The 17,775-nt window shown below is 42.7% G+C and overlaps 2 protein-coding genes across 2 annotated transcripts in view; both read right to left on the bottom strand.

Moving 5' to 3' along the window:
* Ccndbp1 (cyclin D1 binding protein 1) overlaps nt 1-6,798 on the bottom strand; it is an 8,841-nt gene extending 2,043 nt beyond the window's left edge. Inside the window, exons 1-9 of the mRNA XM_038330528.1 lie at nt 6,621-6,798; nt 6,443-6,502; nt 6,074-6,153; nt 4,552-4,633; nt 3,015-3,108; nt 2,762-2,835; nt 1,731-1,807; nt 1,157-1,434; nt 145-205 (exon numbers count right to left, since the gene is read on the bottom strand). Of these exons, the coding sequence (XP_038186456.1) occupies nt 145-205; nt 1,157-1,434; nt 1,731-1,807; nt 2,762-2,835; nt 3,015-3,108; nt 4,552-4,633; nt 6,074-6,153; nt 6,443-6,502; nt 6,621-6,720 (906 nt within the window). The 5' untranslated portion in view covers nt 6,721-6,798. The remainder of the gene's footprint in view (nt 1-144; nt 206-1,156; nt 1,435-1,730; nt 1,808-2,761; nt 2,836-3,014; nt 3,109-4,551; nt 4,634-6,073; nt 6,154-6,442; nt 6,503-6,620) is intronic.
* Nucleotides 6,799-8,264: 1,466 nt separating this feature from the next.
* The window catches only part of Tmem62 (transmembrane protein 62), a 32,207-nt gene continuing 22,696 nt past the window's right edge, over nt 8,265-17,775 (bottom strand). Inside the window, exons 12-14 of the mRNA XM_038331698.2 lie at nt 17,145-17,249; nt 15,158-15,276; nt 8,265-9,097 (exon numbers count right to left, since the gene is read on the bottom strand). Of these exons, the coding sequence (XP_038187626.1) occupies nt 8,771-9,097; nt 15,158-15,276; nt 17,145-17,249 (551 nt within the window). The 3' untranslated portion in view covers nt 8,265-8,770. The remainder of the gene's footprint in view (nt 9,098-15,157; nt 15,277-17,144; nt 17,250-17,775) is intronic.

Genomic DNA, 17,775 nt, shown 5'->3' on the forward strand with positions numbered 1-17,775 from the left:
ATATATATATATATATATATATATATATATGAATTGGGAAACTATTATATCTGTATACAAGCTTGGCAAAGATATAAATGCTCTATACCTTATAGGGAATACCAGAGACTAAAAAAATTCTACCAATTCAAAGCTAGTACTTACATTGATCCGCACAGTGAGGTGACACACAGGTGGATATATGCTCAGAACTAAATCATCCACACTAAGAGCAGAAGGAAAATATAATCATTAACCAAAAAGGGGGTACAGAGCTCAGTGTGGTTGTTTTCAGTATACAAATCAACCCAGTTCCTTAATTTCAGTAAGCAGGTTTGCAATGTGAAGCAATTCAGCCAGCGTTTACTGAAACAAACACATCCTATTTAGGAAGCTGGGGTAAAAATGCCTGTGGGTCACAGGATGAGGAATGATTAGCTGAGTCAAAGACAAGAGGATTCAAAACCATCCATTTGTAAGTGGTCCTGGCAGAGTTCATCAATGGAAGCAAAGCACGTTAGATAAAGGTACCCTTCTAAAGAGGCCACTACTTTAACCATGTGAACAAATTTAGTACCACAAGAAGAAAAACCAATATAATTTGCTCCCCGACAGGAGATAGAGGGAAGTACAAAATACTCTCATATTTTTGTCCCAAAGTTTAACTTTATTACTACTATGAGAAAATAAGCTTATTAGTCCAAATTTATTTGTGTATTTACAATATGTAATTCTGAAATGCCAATGTCAAGTCAGACTAGATGGGACAGAAACTATTCTAGCTTGCAAGAAGCTAAACAGATGCCAAATGCAGCATGAGACATATAGAAAAATCTAAGTATTAGGTATTATTATTACATCAAATGTTAAATATCTTGAATGTAACTCTAAAAATATATGTTCTTAAGTTGCTGATAAAATATTTATGGGTGAAAGTTATTTATGTCCTAAATGATTTAGAAAAAAACATATCGTACCTATTTATCGAGAAATTAAACATATAGAAAAAAGAGATGACTAGGAGAATTCAAAAAAAGGATATAGCGCTATTTACTGAAGTACTTTTTCAATTTTTTTTAGGCTTGAAATTTTTCAAAATATAAAAAGCTGAAGAAAACCTGGAGCAGTAGCAGCTAGGACCACAGTGGGCCTGTTTTCAAGTGTGACACATGCTTACCTGGGACTGATCTCATCACAAATATCCACGATGTCATCCAGCTGGGCCACCTGATCCTTCTTCCCATTCTCAGCCACTAAGATCCGGATTTTCTTGAGGGAAGCTCTGGATGCTTTCACCAATGCAAGGCACGGGGCTATGAGCTCCTGATCTTCCTCTGACCAGTATGAGTCCCGGTTGCTTGGAAGCCCTACTACACCATCCTCATCATTGTGGCTGTCAGAGTCGTCCTCAGAATCATTCAGGAGGCCACAGTAGGGGTCACATTCTTCTACAGCCTAAGACACATCATCATATATGCAAATGAGAACACGCCACCACCATCAGTCACCTGCTTTGCTATCAGCTACAAAACTGAAAGAACTTGTAAAGCACACTCTTTCTCCTTGTCCAGCGAGGAACAGAGGGGTGGTACTAAGATAAGACACAGAAGCCAGTGGGAGATGGAAGACAGGAGCGAGACTGGGGATACTCAGCCAAGTTGCGGGGAGCTGCCTGTCTTCATGATCAGTTCTCATCTACTGGTCACGAAATTGCTCTTCAGTGACCAGGAAAGAGAGGAGCATGCCCTCACCTGCTCCATTTCTTCATGTGCGTCTTTCACAAAATCCACACTCTTTGTCAGAGTCAGCAGGGCTGCGGCTTTGTTATCTAGGGGTGAAGATCAAAAGCACTAGAATCAGAGGAGAAACCTAGCCTTTCTCGTAAGACTGCAAAGAGCAAACAACACACTTTAAAGTCAAGCTTTTCTTACTACACCCTCTGCCTGGACAGAGGATTAAAAAGCCTTTTTAATTTCACCACCAGAAGAAATAAAACTGTCTCATGGTGTTGGTTATCAAACCACTCTGAGCTTGATAACCACTCTTAAGTCTGCCTGACTCTGCTTTTTTTAAAAAAAATATTTATTAGCCGGGCGGTGGTGGCGCACGCCTTTAATCCCAGCACTCGGGAGGCAGAGGCAGGCGGATCTCTGTGAGTTCGAGGCCAGCCTGGTCTACAAGAGCTAGTTCCAGGACAGGCTCTAAAAAAAAAAAAAAGCTGCAGAGAAACCCTGTCTCAAAAAAAAAAAATTATTTATTTATTATGTATACAATATTCTGTCTGTGTATGCCTGCAGACGGTTGTGAGCCACCATGTGGTTGCTGGGAATTGAACTCAGGACCTTTGGAAGAGCAGGCAATGCTCTTAACCTCTGAGCCATCTCTCCAGCCCCTGACTCTGCTTTTTAACTCTTCCGGTGTGCTCCCCGATGCTGCACCTGGGGCAGGAGAAGGAGAGCAAACTGTGTGTGTTCGACAGGAGACAGCCACAGCAGGAGGAGCACTCTGAACGTAAGGGGTAGTGCTCAGAGGTAGAGCACTTAGCTGGCATGCCCTGAGCCCAATCCCAGCACTAACAAAACCAAACTGAAGCAAAAAAAAAAAAACCAGTACAAGGAATGCCAAAAAGTACTAAGGTCAATTAATATCGATGATAATAAACTACATATTATTTCACTTAAATCTTCATAGAAATTAAATTACTTATGTTAGGCAAAGCTGGAAGCTGGACATGAGAGGCCTCTCTACTTTGGCCATCAGCTAACAGCTCTCTTCTACCCACCTTTTGGAATCTCAGGCACCTGTTGGCATGCTACCGAGACACTATTGCAGGAAATAAGGTCACTGTTCTCAGTGCTGGAAAGAGGAAGTAATAAGGCTGTATCAATAACCAAGGTTCCTGTCTCCTATAACACTCCTTCCTGTTTATATATTGTCTGCCATGAGGGACAATATATGACTTTGTTATTAGGGTCAATTTTTCCTCCCCGAGTCAAGGAAGTCCATTAGCTGTCATCCCACACTGGCACCACTACCTTGGAGATGGAGAGACAAGCACTTCCAGGAGCTGAGCCATGCCATCCACAATGTCCAGAGTAGCACTCCGCACCAGCTTCCTCAGGGTGATTCCTGTGGCAAAACCCAAACAGTAAATAGCCTGGTCGTTTCACATGAGGTGAGATACAGCAAGCATATACAATAGTCAGAATGCACTGGAAAGAAAGTGAATTAGGGGCTGAGAAGGCAGCCTATTTGATAAAGTGACACTTGAGTTTAGTTCCCAGAACCTACATGAGCGTTCCTATAATGAATGCCAGTGCGACAAAGCAGGGGTAGGAGGCTCTCTGGGACATCAGAGAGCTCCAATGACGACTCTCTCAAAAACACAAGGTGCGGGCCTCCGCATGTACTCATATACACATGCATGTGCTGGTCTCCGCATGTACTCATATACACATGCATGTGCGGGCCTCCGCATATACTCATATACACATGCATGAGCACCTGAATACACACACAGACAGAAATAATGAATGCTTTTTATAAGGGGTCAGTTGAGGGCTGAAGACATGGTTCAGCATGTAAGAAAGAGCACTGGCTGCTCTCCTGGAGGACCAGGTTCAATTTCCAAACCCACACTGTCTGTAACTTCAGTTCCAGGGGATCCAACACCTCCTTCTGACCTCGGCAAGGATCAGACATGAAGTGCTACACAGACATACATGCAGGCAAAACACCCATACCCATCAAATAAATAACTTTTTAAAGTAACTGGTTGAGGTGGCTCAGTAGGTAAAAGAACTTACTGCACAAGCCTGATTATCTGAGTTTAATCCCAGGAACTCACAATAGAACGAGAGAGCACATCCCCATGTGTTTCTACAGAAACACACACACACATACACACACACACAATAGAATGAGAGAGCACATCCCCATGTGTTTCTACACACACACACGCACACACACAATAGAATGAGAGAGCACATCCCCATGTGTTTCTTTTTTTTTTCTTTTTTTTCTTTTTTTTTTTTTGGTTTTGAGACAGGGTTTCTCTGCAGCTTTTTTAGAGCCTGTCCTGGAACTAGCTCTTGTAGACCAGGCTGGCCTCGAATCCCCATGTGTTCTACACACACACACACACACACACACACACACACACACACACACGCGTGCGCACGCACACACACAATAGAGAGAGCACATCCCCATGTGTTTCTACACACACACACACACACACACACTTTCTAAAGAATCAGGCAAGGCAGTAACAATGGAAAATTACATGTGTATAGCATCTGTACTGTGGCACACGGAGCGCTACAGAAGTCACTCACATTATAAAATTACCTTTGACTATTTTACGGGGGAAAGCCACATGCTCAAAATTGAAGAAAAACAGACATGTATAATATGCTTACACATAAATATATAATAATAATATAATAATGCTTACATATTGACCAATACAGTTTGTATATTAATATGCAACACCAGGATATATATAATATAGTCTACTACCTTAAAGGCCTAGCCTATAAATGCAACACTACTGTGCATACGGTGACTTACCCTGATCCTTAGGAAGTGAATAATATACTGCGATAATTTCCTCGATGGCAGCATGGATTTGCTCACAGATCCTCTGGCTTTCCTAGGAGGTGATGGACGAATTCAGAATGAATAGAGCAAATGCTCAATACCAATGCTGCCAGCCCATTCACTAATGAAGAAATCAAACATCTATAAAGTATGATCAAGTGTCTTCGGAAAGCCTGCTATGAGTCAGCACCCATTTAACAGCTCACAACCATCTTTAACTCCAGTCCCAGGAGAGCCAGTGCCTTATTCTGCCCTCCACTGGCACCAAGCATACAATTCATGTACACATACATACAGACAAAATACTCCTAGACATGAAATAAAAATAAAAACTTAAATAAGACAACCTACTCTGCAGTTCATGGAGCTCTAGGAAAACGTGGCATGGGAAATTCCTGATGACAGCTAATTAATAACTACCTTTACTTTTAGTTACATAATAAAGGATTATTTAAAATGCATTAATTCTTTGTTCCTGTAATTTCACCTCTGGAATTTTCTTCTATTGACACACATGTACACAGAGATTACATCTGACAATTTTATAGCCATTTACAATAGGTGCAAGTGAGGAGCAGTTTAAAAGTCCCCCCCACCCAAGTTCTATTTACGTTATGGCTATACTCACTCTACTTCATATCAAGCATTACAAAACTGGGCAATATTTTATGTGCCACTAAGAAACAACTTCTAAGTTACATTAATTTTTGGAAGGTCTAGAACAATGTTGATAGTATCTAATCATTGCATTGTGTGAAAAGAAACACACACACAGAGAGATGTATCTATGCACAAAAGTATCTATAATACAGAAAGAAATGGGAACGAGACAGAAGGATGGACTGAGGTGGGAAGATATGTATTTCAGTGCACTTTGGTTATCTTTTGAACTTTATAATAACCACATATTAGTAATTAAATAAATAGGTAAACGAACGATTTAATACCAAAGGGTTTTATGTAACAGGTATTGTTTGAAGTCTTTGTAGATTGTTTGTTTGTTTTTATTTTTTGTTTGTTTGTTTGTTTTGCTTTTCCGAGACAGGGTTTCTCTGTAGCTTTGGAGCCTGTCCTGGAACTAGCTCTTGTAAACCAAGCTGGCCTCGAACTCAGAGATTCGCCTGCCTCTGCCTACCGAGTGCTGGGATTAAAGGCATGCGCCACCACCGCTTCATAGACTTTTAACTCCACCTCCTTCATTTATTAATCTTGACCCGAGTCTTGCTCATCTGCCAGATGGGGACTGTGTATGAGAAATAGCTATAAATCAAAATAGGGCTTTTAAAATTACCAGGAACTAACCCGACTGAGTTTCAGGCTGAATTTATAAGACCTTTCTACCCTACTACGCACTTGGCTATCTGATCCTCACAATAATCCCGTGCGGCAAGAACTATAATCTCATTTGATAAATGGATAAAATAAATGTGACTTGAGTGTAGAAGGAGAGAGGAAAACTAGAAGCAGCACAATTCCAGGAAATAAAGCTCACCCGTGGAGATGGCAGTGGAAGTCGGGAAAACAGTATGGTCAGAATCTTGGCTTCCTCTGACACGTTCACTGCTGCCTCATCTGGGGGTGGCAGAGGCGGCGGATGCCAAAGTTAGTGTTAAAAGGTTAAAGCTGCAGCTGCTACACGGACTTTTAAAGACTTTTTTAACGCGTCCCTTCTCCACCCTTATCATCATAAACAGCTCCAAAACAACTCCAGAAATCGTTTTATACTTCAGCCACAAGTGCCGAGGATGAGTAGCAGAAAGGATGAGAAGCGGGAGGATTGTCATCTCCTCCGGGGACAGGAGAGGGGAAAGGGGATGCAGGGAGAGATGAGGAAAGAGTCTGCAGCGGCAGAGACACTCACTAAGTCTTCTCCAAAACATCTCTCGATTAAATTCCTCGGTTGTCTCCTGGGCTTCGCCGACTTGAGGGTGTAGCGTGGGAGGCCGGACCACCCGGAAAGCAAAACACAGATGAGCGGAGCCCTGACTTGACGCCCGACCGCCCTCAGGAGCCCCGGGCCTCAGATTCCCACAACTCACCCCGCACTAGAGGCAGAAGCGACCGCAGCTCCGCTGCTAAGTGCCGGAGCTGCTCCAGAGGCGGAGCAAGGAAAGGGGCTGCGGCTGCCGAGCTCGCCATCACAGCCTGACTCAGGTACTAGCCAGGACACTTAAGCCATTGAGCCCCGGTCGCTGTATTTCCGGTGCCAAAAACACCTCTCGCTTCCGGCAACACATATCGCGCCCCGCCCCTTCCTCCCCAGTGACGCGACCCCGCCTTCCCGGACAAGCGAGCCACCAGTTTACGCCTTCGCCCGCCTAGAGACCCGCCTACCCCTGCCCGACCAAGCGATCAGGCCGCGCCTCCTCTCCCTCCTGGAGACCCGCCCACAGCTCCGCAGCCCGCCCTCCCTCCCTCCTGGAGACCCGCCCACAGCTCTGCAACCCGCCCCCCTCCCTCCTGGAGACCCGCCCACAGCTCCGCAGCCCGCCCTCCCTCCCTCCTGGAGACCCGCCCACAGCTCCGCAGCCCGCCCTCCCTCCCTCCTGGAGACCCGCCCACAGCTCTGCAACCCGCCCCCCTCCCTCCTGGAGACCCGCCCACAGCTCCGCAGCCCGCCCCCCTCCCTCCTGGAGACCCGCCCACAGCTCCGCAGCCCGCCCACAGCTCCTTAGCCCGCCCCCCTCTCCCTCCTGGAGACCCGCCCACAGCTCCTCAGCCCGCCCTCCTCTCCCTCCTGGAGACCCGCCCACAGCTCCGCAGCCCGCCCACAGCTCCTTAGCCCGCCCCCCTCTCCCTCCTGGAAACCCGCCCACAGCTCCGCAAACCGCCTCCCTCTCTCTCCCTAGAGACCGAGCCACGCCTCCTGGGCTTCTGCTGGCCAGCAGACTTCCAGACTTGAATTCCGAAGCAGGTGTCTGGCCCTGACCCCCTCCATCGCCCCACCTCCTAAAGTCCCAGCCTTGCGTCTTCTGACCTACTGGACACCTGTTCTTCTTTTTTTTTTTCATGTGTCTTGAGTTTTTTTGCCTGCAAAGTATGTCTATAGCAACCCCGTGATGACTCTCCAAGCCCCAGACACCAGGCCTTTGGTTCTCAATGAAGGTCTGCTTGTGACATTTCTTTTTAAATTTTTTTTATGTGCATTGGTGTTTTGTCTGCAAGTGTGTCTGTGTGAAGGTGTCAGATCCCCTGGAGTTACAGATAGTTGTGAGTTGCCATTTGGGTGCTAGGAATTGAACCTGGGACCTCTGGAAGAACAGCCAATTCTCTTAATCACTGAGCTATTTTTCCAGCCTCGATATTTCTTTCTTTTAATATTTATCCTTTTGGCCGGGCGGTGGTGGTGCTCGCCTTTAATCCCAGCACTTGGGAGGCAGAGGTAGGCGGATCTCTGTGAGTTTGAGGCCAGCCTGGTCTACAAGAGCTAGATCCAGGACAGGCTCCAAAGTCACAGAGAAACCCTGTTTCGAAAAAAAATTATCTTTTATTATTTTTAAATTATGTGTATATCTGTGCACAAATGAATCCAAGTGCCTACAAAGGCTCTGGCCTGGAATTAGAGTTATAGGGAGTTATGAGTCACTTGACACAGTTTCTGGGAATCGAACTCAGGTCCTCTAAAGGTGAAGTACATGCTCTTAACCACTGAGCTATTTTTTTTCAACCAGACATTTGTGATATTTATCATTCATTCATTTATTCAATTAGTTGAAAATGGCCCCGACTAAGGAAGCAGAAAGCTCATAATCCATGGGAAAACAGGCTGGGAAGTAAAATTTCAAGAGTAGTCAAGGTCCAGCCCAAGTCTCCACAGGTTCGCTAGGCGTAAAATGGCACCCTGGACAGCTGCTGAATTCCAGGCTTGGGCTGGATACTTTTCACAGGATGACCCTAACAAATACAGCAGTGCTGAGGTATTCGAGTAACAGAGACCCCCCCACTCTGGGAATCTCCTTGATCAGGGCTCTTTGCCTCCCGAGGAAGAAAGAATCAATTGTTAGGTGTTTCTGCAGTCCACACTGCACGGTTCAGTAGTTAACGCCTCCACCATCCAGATGCTAAGGACTGATGGCTTCCTGACGCTCACCCGCTGACACCAGCTTTCCGTCTGCCACTGGGGCAGAGATCTGGGCTACAAATGTGAAGACTGGACTTTTGCCAGGCTGCCAGCTGTAAGCCATGGACTTCAGGAGCTCAGATGGCTTTTTAACTGCACTATGAATGTTCCAAGTTCAGTGGAGTTCAATGTCCACACATAACGAATGAGTACAGGTGTCAGCAATGTCAGCCAGGTCCGCAGAGGGGAGAGGAAAAAGGCTAGAGTGCCGTAAGTCACATGAAGAAAGTAGCAAGAATAAACCTGCCACATGTACAGGAGAAGCATAAGCAGGTAAATGGATATAATCTTCCAATGTTTCCCTTGGTGGAGATGAGACCTGAAGCTGTAACCAAAGGACCGCTGCAGCAAGCTCCAACATATGTAAGCCATCAAGGGGATGTTAAAAAATGCCAGCTAGAGAAAAAGAGACAGAACATTAGCTTACCACCACGCCCTACGAGGGGTCTAGTCTCATTATAGTAGCTTCTACTAATAGATCTTTAGTTAGGTGTCCAACTGCTTTTTCTTGGAGGATGGGGTGATGGGGATGGAACTCGGGGACTTGCAAACACTAGGCAAGCACTCTACTCCTGAGCTATGTCCCAGCTCTTATATGTCTGATTTTTAATGCATTGATCGTACCTGCTTGTAAGAGAACAGCTGACCTTTAGCTAACAGTGTATTTGCCAGTCATCTTGTTTAATTAAAGGTATCACTTATGTTGATACTCCTATTGTAATACAGATATACTGTGATATAGATATACACCATGAGTAGATACACAATAGTGTTTACATTGGAACTGAACTGAGTATTCTGCACAGGCACACAGCAGAGTGTATACTCTATGTGCACACACACACGCACAATAGTGTTTACATTGGAACTGAACTGAGTAGTCTGCACAGGCACACAGCAGAGTGTATGCTCTATGTGCACACACACACACACAATAGTGTTTACATTGGAACTGAACTGAGTAGTCTGCACAGGCACACAGCAGAGTATATACTCAGTTGGCAGCGTGAAAGGAGGACTTAGGGATCAGTATTGAGGTTGCATTCTGAGTACAGAAGTTCTTTTATTGTACAGGATTGTTTTGGCTATCCTGGCTTTTTGCTTTTCTTTTTTTTTCTTTTTTCTTTTTTTTGGTTTTTCAAGACAGGGTTTCTCTGCAGCTTTTTTAGAGCCTGTCCTGGAACTAGTTCTTGTAGACCAGGCTGGCCTCGAACTCACAGAGATCCGCCTGCCTCTGCCTCCCGAGTGCTGGGATTAAAGGCGTGCGCCACCACCGCCCGGCTCTTTTTGCTTTTCTGTATGAAGTTGAGTACTGTTTTTTCAAGGTCTTTGAAGAATTTTGCTGGGATTTTGATGGGCATTGCATTGAATCTGTAGATTGTTTTTGGTAAGATTGCCATTTTTGCTCTGTTAATTCTGCCTACCCAGGAGGATGGGAGATCTTTCCACTTTTTGGTGTCTTCTTCAATTTCTTTCTTCAAAGATTTAAAGTTCTTGTCATACAAGTCTTCCACTTATTTGGTTAGAGATATTTTATGCTATTTGTGGCTATTGTGAAGGGTGTTGATTCTCTGATTTCTTCCCCAGCCCTTTCATTATCTGTGTAAAGGAGGGCTGCTGATATTTTTTTTTTACTTAATCTTGTATCCTGCTACATTGCTGAAAGTATGAGTTGTAGAAGTTCCTTGGTAGAATTTTTGGGATCACTTATGTAAACTATCATATCATCAGCAAACAGTGAGAGTTTGACTTCTTCTTTTCCAATTTGTATCCCCTTGATCTCCCTTTGGTGTCTTATTGCTCTAGCTAGGACCTCAAGAACTATATTGAATAGATATGGAGAGAGTGGACAACCTTGTCTTGTTCCTGATTTCAGTGGAATCACTGGGAGTTTCTCTCCATTTAGTGTGATGTTGGCTGTTGGCTTGCTGAAAATTGCCTTATGTTTAGGTATGTTCCTTGTATCCCTTCTCTCTCCAATACCTTTATCATGAAGGGATGTTGTATTTTGTCAAAAGCTTTTTCGGCATCTAATGAGATGATCATGTGGTTTTTATTTTTCAGCTTGTTTATATGGTGGATTACGTTGACAGATTTTCATATGTTGAACTATTCCTGCATCTGTGGGATGAAGCCAACTTGATCATGGTGGATGATGGTTCTGATGTGTTCTTGGATTCGATTTGCCAGTATTTTAATTAGTATTTTTGCATCAATGTTCATGAGTGAGATTGGTCTGTAATTCTCTTTCTTAGTAATGTCTTTCTGTGGTTTTGGTATCAGGGTAATAGTAGCCTCATAAAAAGAGTTTGGCAATGTTCCCTCTGTTTCTATTGTGTGGAATAATTTCAGGAGTATTGGTATTAGTTCTTCTTTGAAAGTCTTGTAGAATTCTGAGCTGAAACCATCTGGTCCTGGGCTTCTTTTGGTTGGGAGACTTTTGATGACTGTTTCTATTTCTTCAACAGTTATAGGTCTTTTTAATTTGCTTATCTGGTCTTGATTTAATTTTGGTAAGTGATATTTATCCAGAAAGTTGTCCATTTCCTTTAAGTTTTCCAATTTTGTGGAGTACAGGTTTTCAAAATATGACCTGATGATCCTCTGTATTTCCTCCATGTCTGTTGTTATGTCCCCCTTTTCATTTCTGATTTTGTTAATTTGGATATTCTCTCTCTGCCTTTTGGTTAGTTTAGATAAAGGTTTGTCTATTTTGTTGATTTTCTCGATGAAACCAACTCTTTGTCTCATTGATTCTTTGTATTGTTTTCTTTGTTTCTGTTTTGTTGATTTCAGCTCTCAATTTGATTATTTCCTTCCATCTAGTTCTCTTAGATGAGTTTGATTCTTTTTGCTCTAAAGTTTTCAAATGTTCTGTTAATTCACTAGTGTGGGATTTTTCCAGCTTCTTCAGGTAGGCATTTAGTGCTATGACCTTGCCTCTTAACACTGCTTTCATTGTGTTCCATAAATTTGGGTATGTTGTGTGGTCATTTTCATTGAATTTTAGGAAGTTTTTAATTTCCCCCTTTATTTCTTCCTTGACCCATTGATGATTCAGGTGAGCATTGTCTAATTTCCATATGTTTGTGGGTTTTCTGGAATTAGTATTGCTATTGACTTCTAGTTTTAAACCATGGGGATCTGATAAGGTACATTGGGTTATTCCATTTTTTTTGTATTTGTTGAGGTTTGTTTTGTTACCAAGTATGTGGTCAATTTTTGAGAAGGTTCCATGAGGTGCTGAAAAGAAGGTATATTCTTTTCTGTTTGGATGGAATATTCTACAGATGTCTGTTAAGTCCATTTGAGTCATAACATCTGTTAGTTCTCTTATTTATCCATTCATTTTTTGTCTGATTGACTTGTCCAGTGGTGAGAGGGGAGTGTTGAAGTCTCCCACTATTAGTGTGTGGGGTTTAATATATGATTTAAGCTTTAGAAGTATTTCTTTGACATATGAGGGTGCCCTTGTATTGGGGGCATAGATGTTCAGTATTGAAATTTCCTCTTAATAGATTTTTCCTATGACTAATATGAAACGACCTTCTTTGTCCCTTTTGACTGATTTTAGCTTGAAGTATATTTTGTTAGATATTAGGATAGCTACACCCACTTGTTTCTTAGGTCCATTTGATTGGTATATTTTTTGCCAACCCTTTACTCTGAGACAATGTCTGTCTTTGAGGTTGAGATGCGTTTGTTGTATGCAGAAGAAGGATGGATTCTGTTTTCATATCCAATCTGTTAGTCTGTGCCTTTTTATAGGTGAGTCGAGTCCATTTACATTAAGGGATATTGATAACCAGTGGTTGCTATCTCTTGTTAATTTAGTTTTCATCATTGGTGATGTTAATTTGTGCATTTTTTTCTTCTTTGGGATCTGCTGTTATGAGATCATCAATTGTCTGTGTTTTTGTTGGTGTAGCCATCTTCCTTGGGTTGGAGTTTTTCTTCTAGTATTTTGTGTAGGGCTGGGTTTGTGGCTAGGTATTGGTGAAATCTAGATTTGCCATGGAATATCTTGTTTTGTCCTTCTATGGTGATCGACAATTTTGCTGGTTATAGTAGTCTGGGCTGGCATCCGTGGTCTCTTAATGTCTGCATAATGCTTGACTATGACCTTCTGGCTTTCATCGTCTCCACTGAGAAGTCAGGTGTAATTCTGATAAGTCTACCTTTATATGTTACTTGGCCTTTTTCCTTTGCAGCTCTTAATATTCTTTCTTTACTCTGTATGTTTAATGTTTTGATTATTATGTGGTGAGAGGACTTCTTTTTTGATCCAATCTATTTGGTGTTCTGTAAGCTTCTTGTATCTTCATAGTCATATCTTTCTTTAGGTAGAGAAAGTTTTCTTCTATGATTTTGTTAAATAAATTTTCTGTGCCTTTGAGTTGAACTTCTTCTCCTTCTTCTATACCTATTATTCTAAGATTTGGTCTTTTCATGGTGTCCCATATTTCATGGATTTTTTTTCTTTATTTTTTTTTCGAGGCAGGGTTTCCCTGTAGTTTCTAGAACCTGTCCTGGAACTAGCTCTTGTAGACCAGGCTGGCCTCGAACTCAGAGATCCACCTGCCTCTGCCTCCCGAGTGCTGGGATTAAAGGCGTGCGCCACCACCGCCTGGCTTCATGGATATTTTGAGTTAAGCTTTTGTTAGATTTAATGTTTTCTTTAACTGATGAATCTATTTCCTCTATTGTATCTTCAGCTCTTGAGATTCTCTCTTCCATTTCTTGTATTCTGCTGGTCATGCTTGCATTTGTGGTTCCTGATCTTTTTCTCATGATTTCTGTTTCTATAATTCCTTCAGCTTATGTTTTCTTTATTGTTTCTATTTCAGTTTTCAAGTCCTGGATAGTTTCTTTTATATGTTTGATTTCTTTTTCTTGGTTTTCTTTAAGTGGTTTGCTGATGTCTTCCAATTTGTTGTTTGTCTTTTCCTCCGTTTCTTTAAGGGAATTTCTCATTTCATCTTTAAGAACTTCAAACATTCTCTTGAAGTTATTTTTTAGATCATTTTCTTCTGGTTCATCCATATTTGGTTGTTCAGGTCTTGCTGTTGTAGGGTCATTAGGTTTTACTGGTGTTGTGTTGCTCTTTGTGGTGTAGCGTGTGATCTTACCTTTTCTACTCATCTTTTCCTGTAATAGGTGTGGTTGGGGCTGTCTGAGATTCTGTTGAATAATCTTCTATGTGCCAGTGAATCCAAAGCTCAGACGGTTGTTCCTCGTGGTAGAGTCAGTGTCCCAGTTCTAGTTGCCCCGTTACTCCTGTTACTGGAGATAGTTCAGTGCACCTGTGCTTTGCTCTGCTCCCTTGGAGTTTTCTGTCTTAGGCCTACTTTGGCCTAGGTTGCTGGCTTTTATCTGTTTTTGTAAATCATGGTCTGGATTCCCTCCTGCAGAAGTCCCTGGGTTGGCCAGGCAGTGGTGGTGCCTGCCTTTAATTCCAGCACTCGGGAGGCAGAGGCAGGTAGATATCTGTGAGTTTGCGGTCAGCCTGGTCTACAAGAGCTAGTTCCAGGACAGGCTCCAAAGCTACAGAGAAACCCTGTCTCAAAAAACCAAAAAAGGAGGAGGAAGAGGAGGAGGAGATGGGGGAGGGGGAGGGGGGAGGAGAAGGAGGAGGAGGAGGAGGAGATGGGGGAGGGGGAGGGGAGGAGGAGGAGGAGATGGGGGAGGGGCGGGGGGAGGAGGAGGAGGAGGAGGAAAAGGAGAAGAAGAAGAAGAAGAAGAAGAAGAAGAAGAAGAAGAAGAAGAAGAAGAAGAAGAAGAAGAAGAAGAAGAAGAAGAAGAAGAGAAGAAGAAGAAGAAGAAGAAGAAGAAGAAGAAGAAGAAGAAGAAGAAGAAGAAGAAGAAGAAGAAGAAGAAGAAGAAGAAGAAGAAGAAGAAGAAGTCGTCCCTGGGTTGGAGTTGGACCTGGAAAGGTTTCTGGTTCCAGTCTACTGCCTAGGAGATCCCAGGCTCAGGTGTGCCCAAACCCACAGAGGACCTGCTCACTTCCTCAGAGGTCCCAGACTCACACTCAGACCTGCAGGGGTTCCAGGTTTCTGCCTATTCCATTTGATGTCCCAGACCAATGCTCAAACCCACAGAGGTCCTGGTGGATCTCTGTAAATTCAAGGTAGCCTTCTCTACAAAGCAAGTTCCAGGACAGCCAGGACTATGGAGAGACCTTTACTCAGCCTAGCCCCCCCAAAAGAAAGCACAATGAAACAAATAAGAAGAACCCTGAATGGGCAGAATGTATTCTAAATGTTTACAGCTACTTTGTGGCTTTTTGTCTAAAAGCAAATGTAGATATTATAAAAGAGGGAGAAAACAGGAAGTGAGCAAAGCTTTGGAGATTAGACTGTCCTGCTGGAAAGTAGGAGCAATGACGCATGGTAATCGGAGATCCCTGTCAGACAGTTAGTTCAGCAAGGCCAGGATGTTCTAGGGATTTCTTACCTGCATAATTCCACTTATAAATGTTAGACCACCTTGCAGGAAATGTCCATCAACAAATATCCCAAACGAAAAGCAGCAACCCAGTTTGCCATCAATTATTTCACCAACAAACCATGGTCCTGACAGAGGAATGGGCAGAAAAGCAGGAGATTAAAAAACTATGAGTCTTTCCAGGCATGGTGGTATACGCTTTAATCCCAGAACTCAGGAGACAGATCTCCGTGAGTTTGAGGACAGCCTGGTCTACAAAGCGAGTTCCAGGACATCCAGGGCTATACACAGAAACCCTGTCTCGAAAAAACAAACAAACAAACAAATCTATGGGTCTCGGCCAGTGTGGTCGCTTAGTGGGTTAGGGCACCTGTCACTAAGCCTGACCACCTGAGTTCAGTTCCTGTGACCCACATAATGGAAGGGAGAGAACTGACTCTTGCAAGTTATTCTCTGACTGCTAAATGCACACTGTGGCACATGTGCCCACACATATAAACATGCATAGAAGATAAAATGTGAAGATTTGAGAGAAAATGGCCTTTTAAGGAAATGGCACTATTAGGAGGTATAGCCTTGTTAGGTAGGTAGATATGGTTTTGTTGAAAACAAGTGTGTCACTGTGAATGTGGGCTTTGAGGACTTGTATATGCTTAAGCCATGCCCAGTGAGGCAGACCACTTCCTGTTGTCCGCTGATCAAGATGTAGGACTCTCAGCTCCAGCACCATGTCTGTCTGCACATTGTCACGTTGCACCATGATGATAATGGACTAATCCTCTGGAACTGTAAGCCTCCCCATTAAATGTTTTCCTTTAAAAGAGTTGCTGTGGTCCTGGTGTCTCTTCACAGCAACAGAAACCCTAGCTAAGACAGAAGTTGGCACCAGGAGTGGAGTACTGCTGTGATAGGCCTGGCCATGGTTTTGTTTGGAGGAATATGGACTTGGGGAATTTGGGCTAGGAAAGCAGATGCTTTAAGTGCTGTTTAATGGGCCATCCTAGTAGGAATATGGAAGACAGTGGTGCTGAGTGTGGTTTGAACTGTGGGTGCCTGGATCAAGAGGTTTCAGAGGAGAAGAATGTTAATATGTAGCCTAGAGATTGTTCTTGTGATATTTGGGTAAAGAATGTGGCTGCTCTTTGCCTTTGTCTGGAAAATCTGCCTGAGGCAAGAGTTAATTAATTCCATTGGCAGAGGGAAATCTCAAAACAGCCTAGGATAGACTGTCATGTGGTTATTAGTGTTAACTCTGATAAAGTTATAATGAAAAGGAGCAAGCTGAGCAAATAAAAATACAAAACATACAGATTGAGAAAAGGGGCACCAGGATGTGGAATAGAGCTAAATCCTGTGTTTAAGGAGATAAATGGATTAAGAAATGGAATAAAGGGAGTGGTGACCTCAGAGAAAATTCCCACCCAGCTAAATTTCTGATTTGTGAAAAGGAATTAAAGAAAAGCTTAGAGCCTGCCGTGGTGGTGCACTCCTTTAATCCCAGCTCTTGGGAGGCAGAGGCTGGCAGATCTCTGGGTTTGGGGCCAGTCTGTTCTACAGAGTGAGTTCAAGGACAGCCAAACTTAGACAACAGAATGTTAAAAACCTTATGAGCATGATATACTTTCCAGAATTTACAAGCCACATGCCTGTTTCAAGTATATCATAGACTGATAGGATTTCATAATCCAGAAAAGTGTAGAGAAAATAGCTGGTTTTTATTTATATATATTTTTTGCTTTAAATTTCATTTATATTTCTTTATGTCTTAGTTGGGACTTCTATTACTGTGAAGAGACACCTTTATTAGAGCAATTTTTATAAAGGAAAACATTTAATGGGGTGGTTTACAGTTTCAGAGGTTTAGTCCCAGAAAATGATTTATGAGGAACTCATATGCCATTTGTTATACCTGGAATATAAATTATTTTATTGACAAAATTCTCAGTATATTCTTTAGCAGAATTCTTTACAATCTTGGAGTTTATCCTTTACTTACCAAGCACTGTGTATAAAGTCAGCAGCAATACAGAGTAGTAGAAGATGTTAATTTTGCTCAAGATATGAAGGGAAAATGCGGTCATATTTGCAAATCCCAGAGGTTCTAAACAGAAGAAAAGAATTAAAAACCTGGTAAGCACATGCAAAGTTAATTTCTCTAAACCTTTTCTAGAAGATTTCCTTCTTTAGATTTTCTAAAACTCAGAACCCTGGGGAGCCAACATACACAGAATCACAGACGGCAGAAAGCTCAAAAGTGGCTTTGTTGTAGGTCAGACAGACACGTAGAAGGGAATACCTAATTATATATACTATAATATATTGAATTCTCATATAGATTTTGAGTTTAAATGACAGACACACTTGCCAGATGTCTACACTATACTCTTTTATCCTCAGGTAGATCTGAAAGATTTTGCCATGTTCAGAGGATGATCAATCAAGCCATGACTCTTTTCCATAGGATTCAGTATTTAAGCAGTGCACAGACTTCTAAAAGCTATATCAAATATAAGTATTTTCCCTGTATATGATGCATTCTCACTTCACAGAGCCCTCCCCATCAGTGGACAGACAATACGGACCTAGGGACGACTCATGGAAGGACACAGAGGGAAGAAGGAAGCCGT

The sequence above is a fragment of the Arvicola amphibius genome, chromosome 5 (assembly GCF_903992535.2).
Source record: "Arvicola amphibius chromosome 5, mArvAmp1.2, whole genome shotgun sequence".
NCBI lineage: Eukaryota > Metazoa > Chordata > Mammalia > Rodentia > Cricetidae > Arvicola > Arvicola amphibius.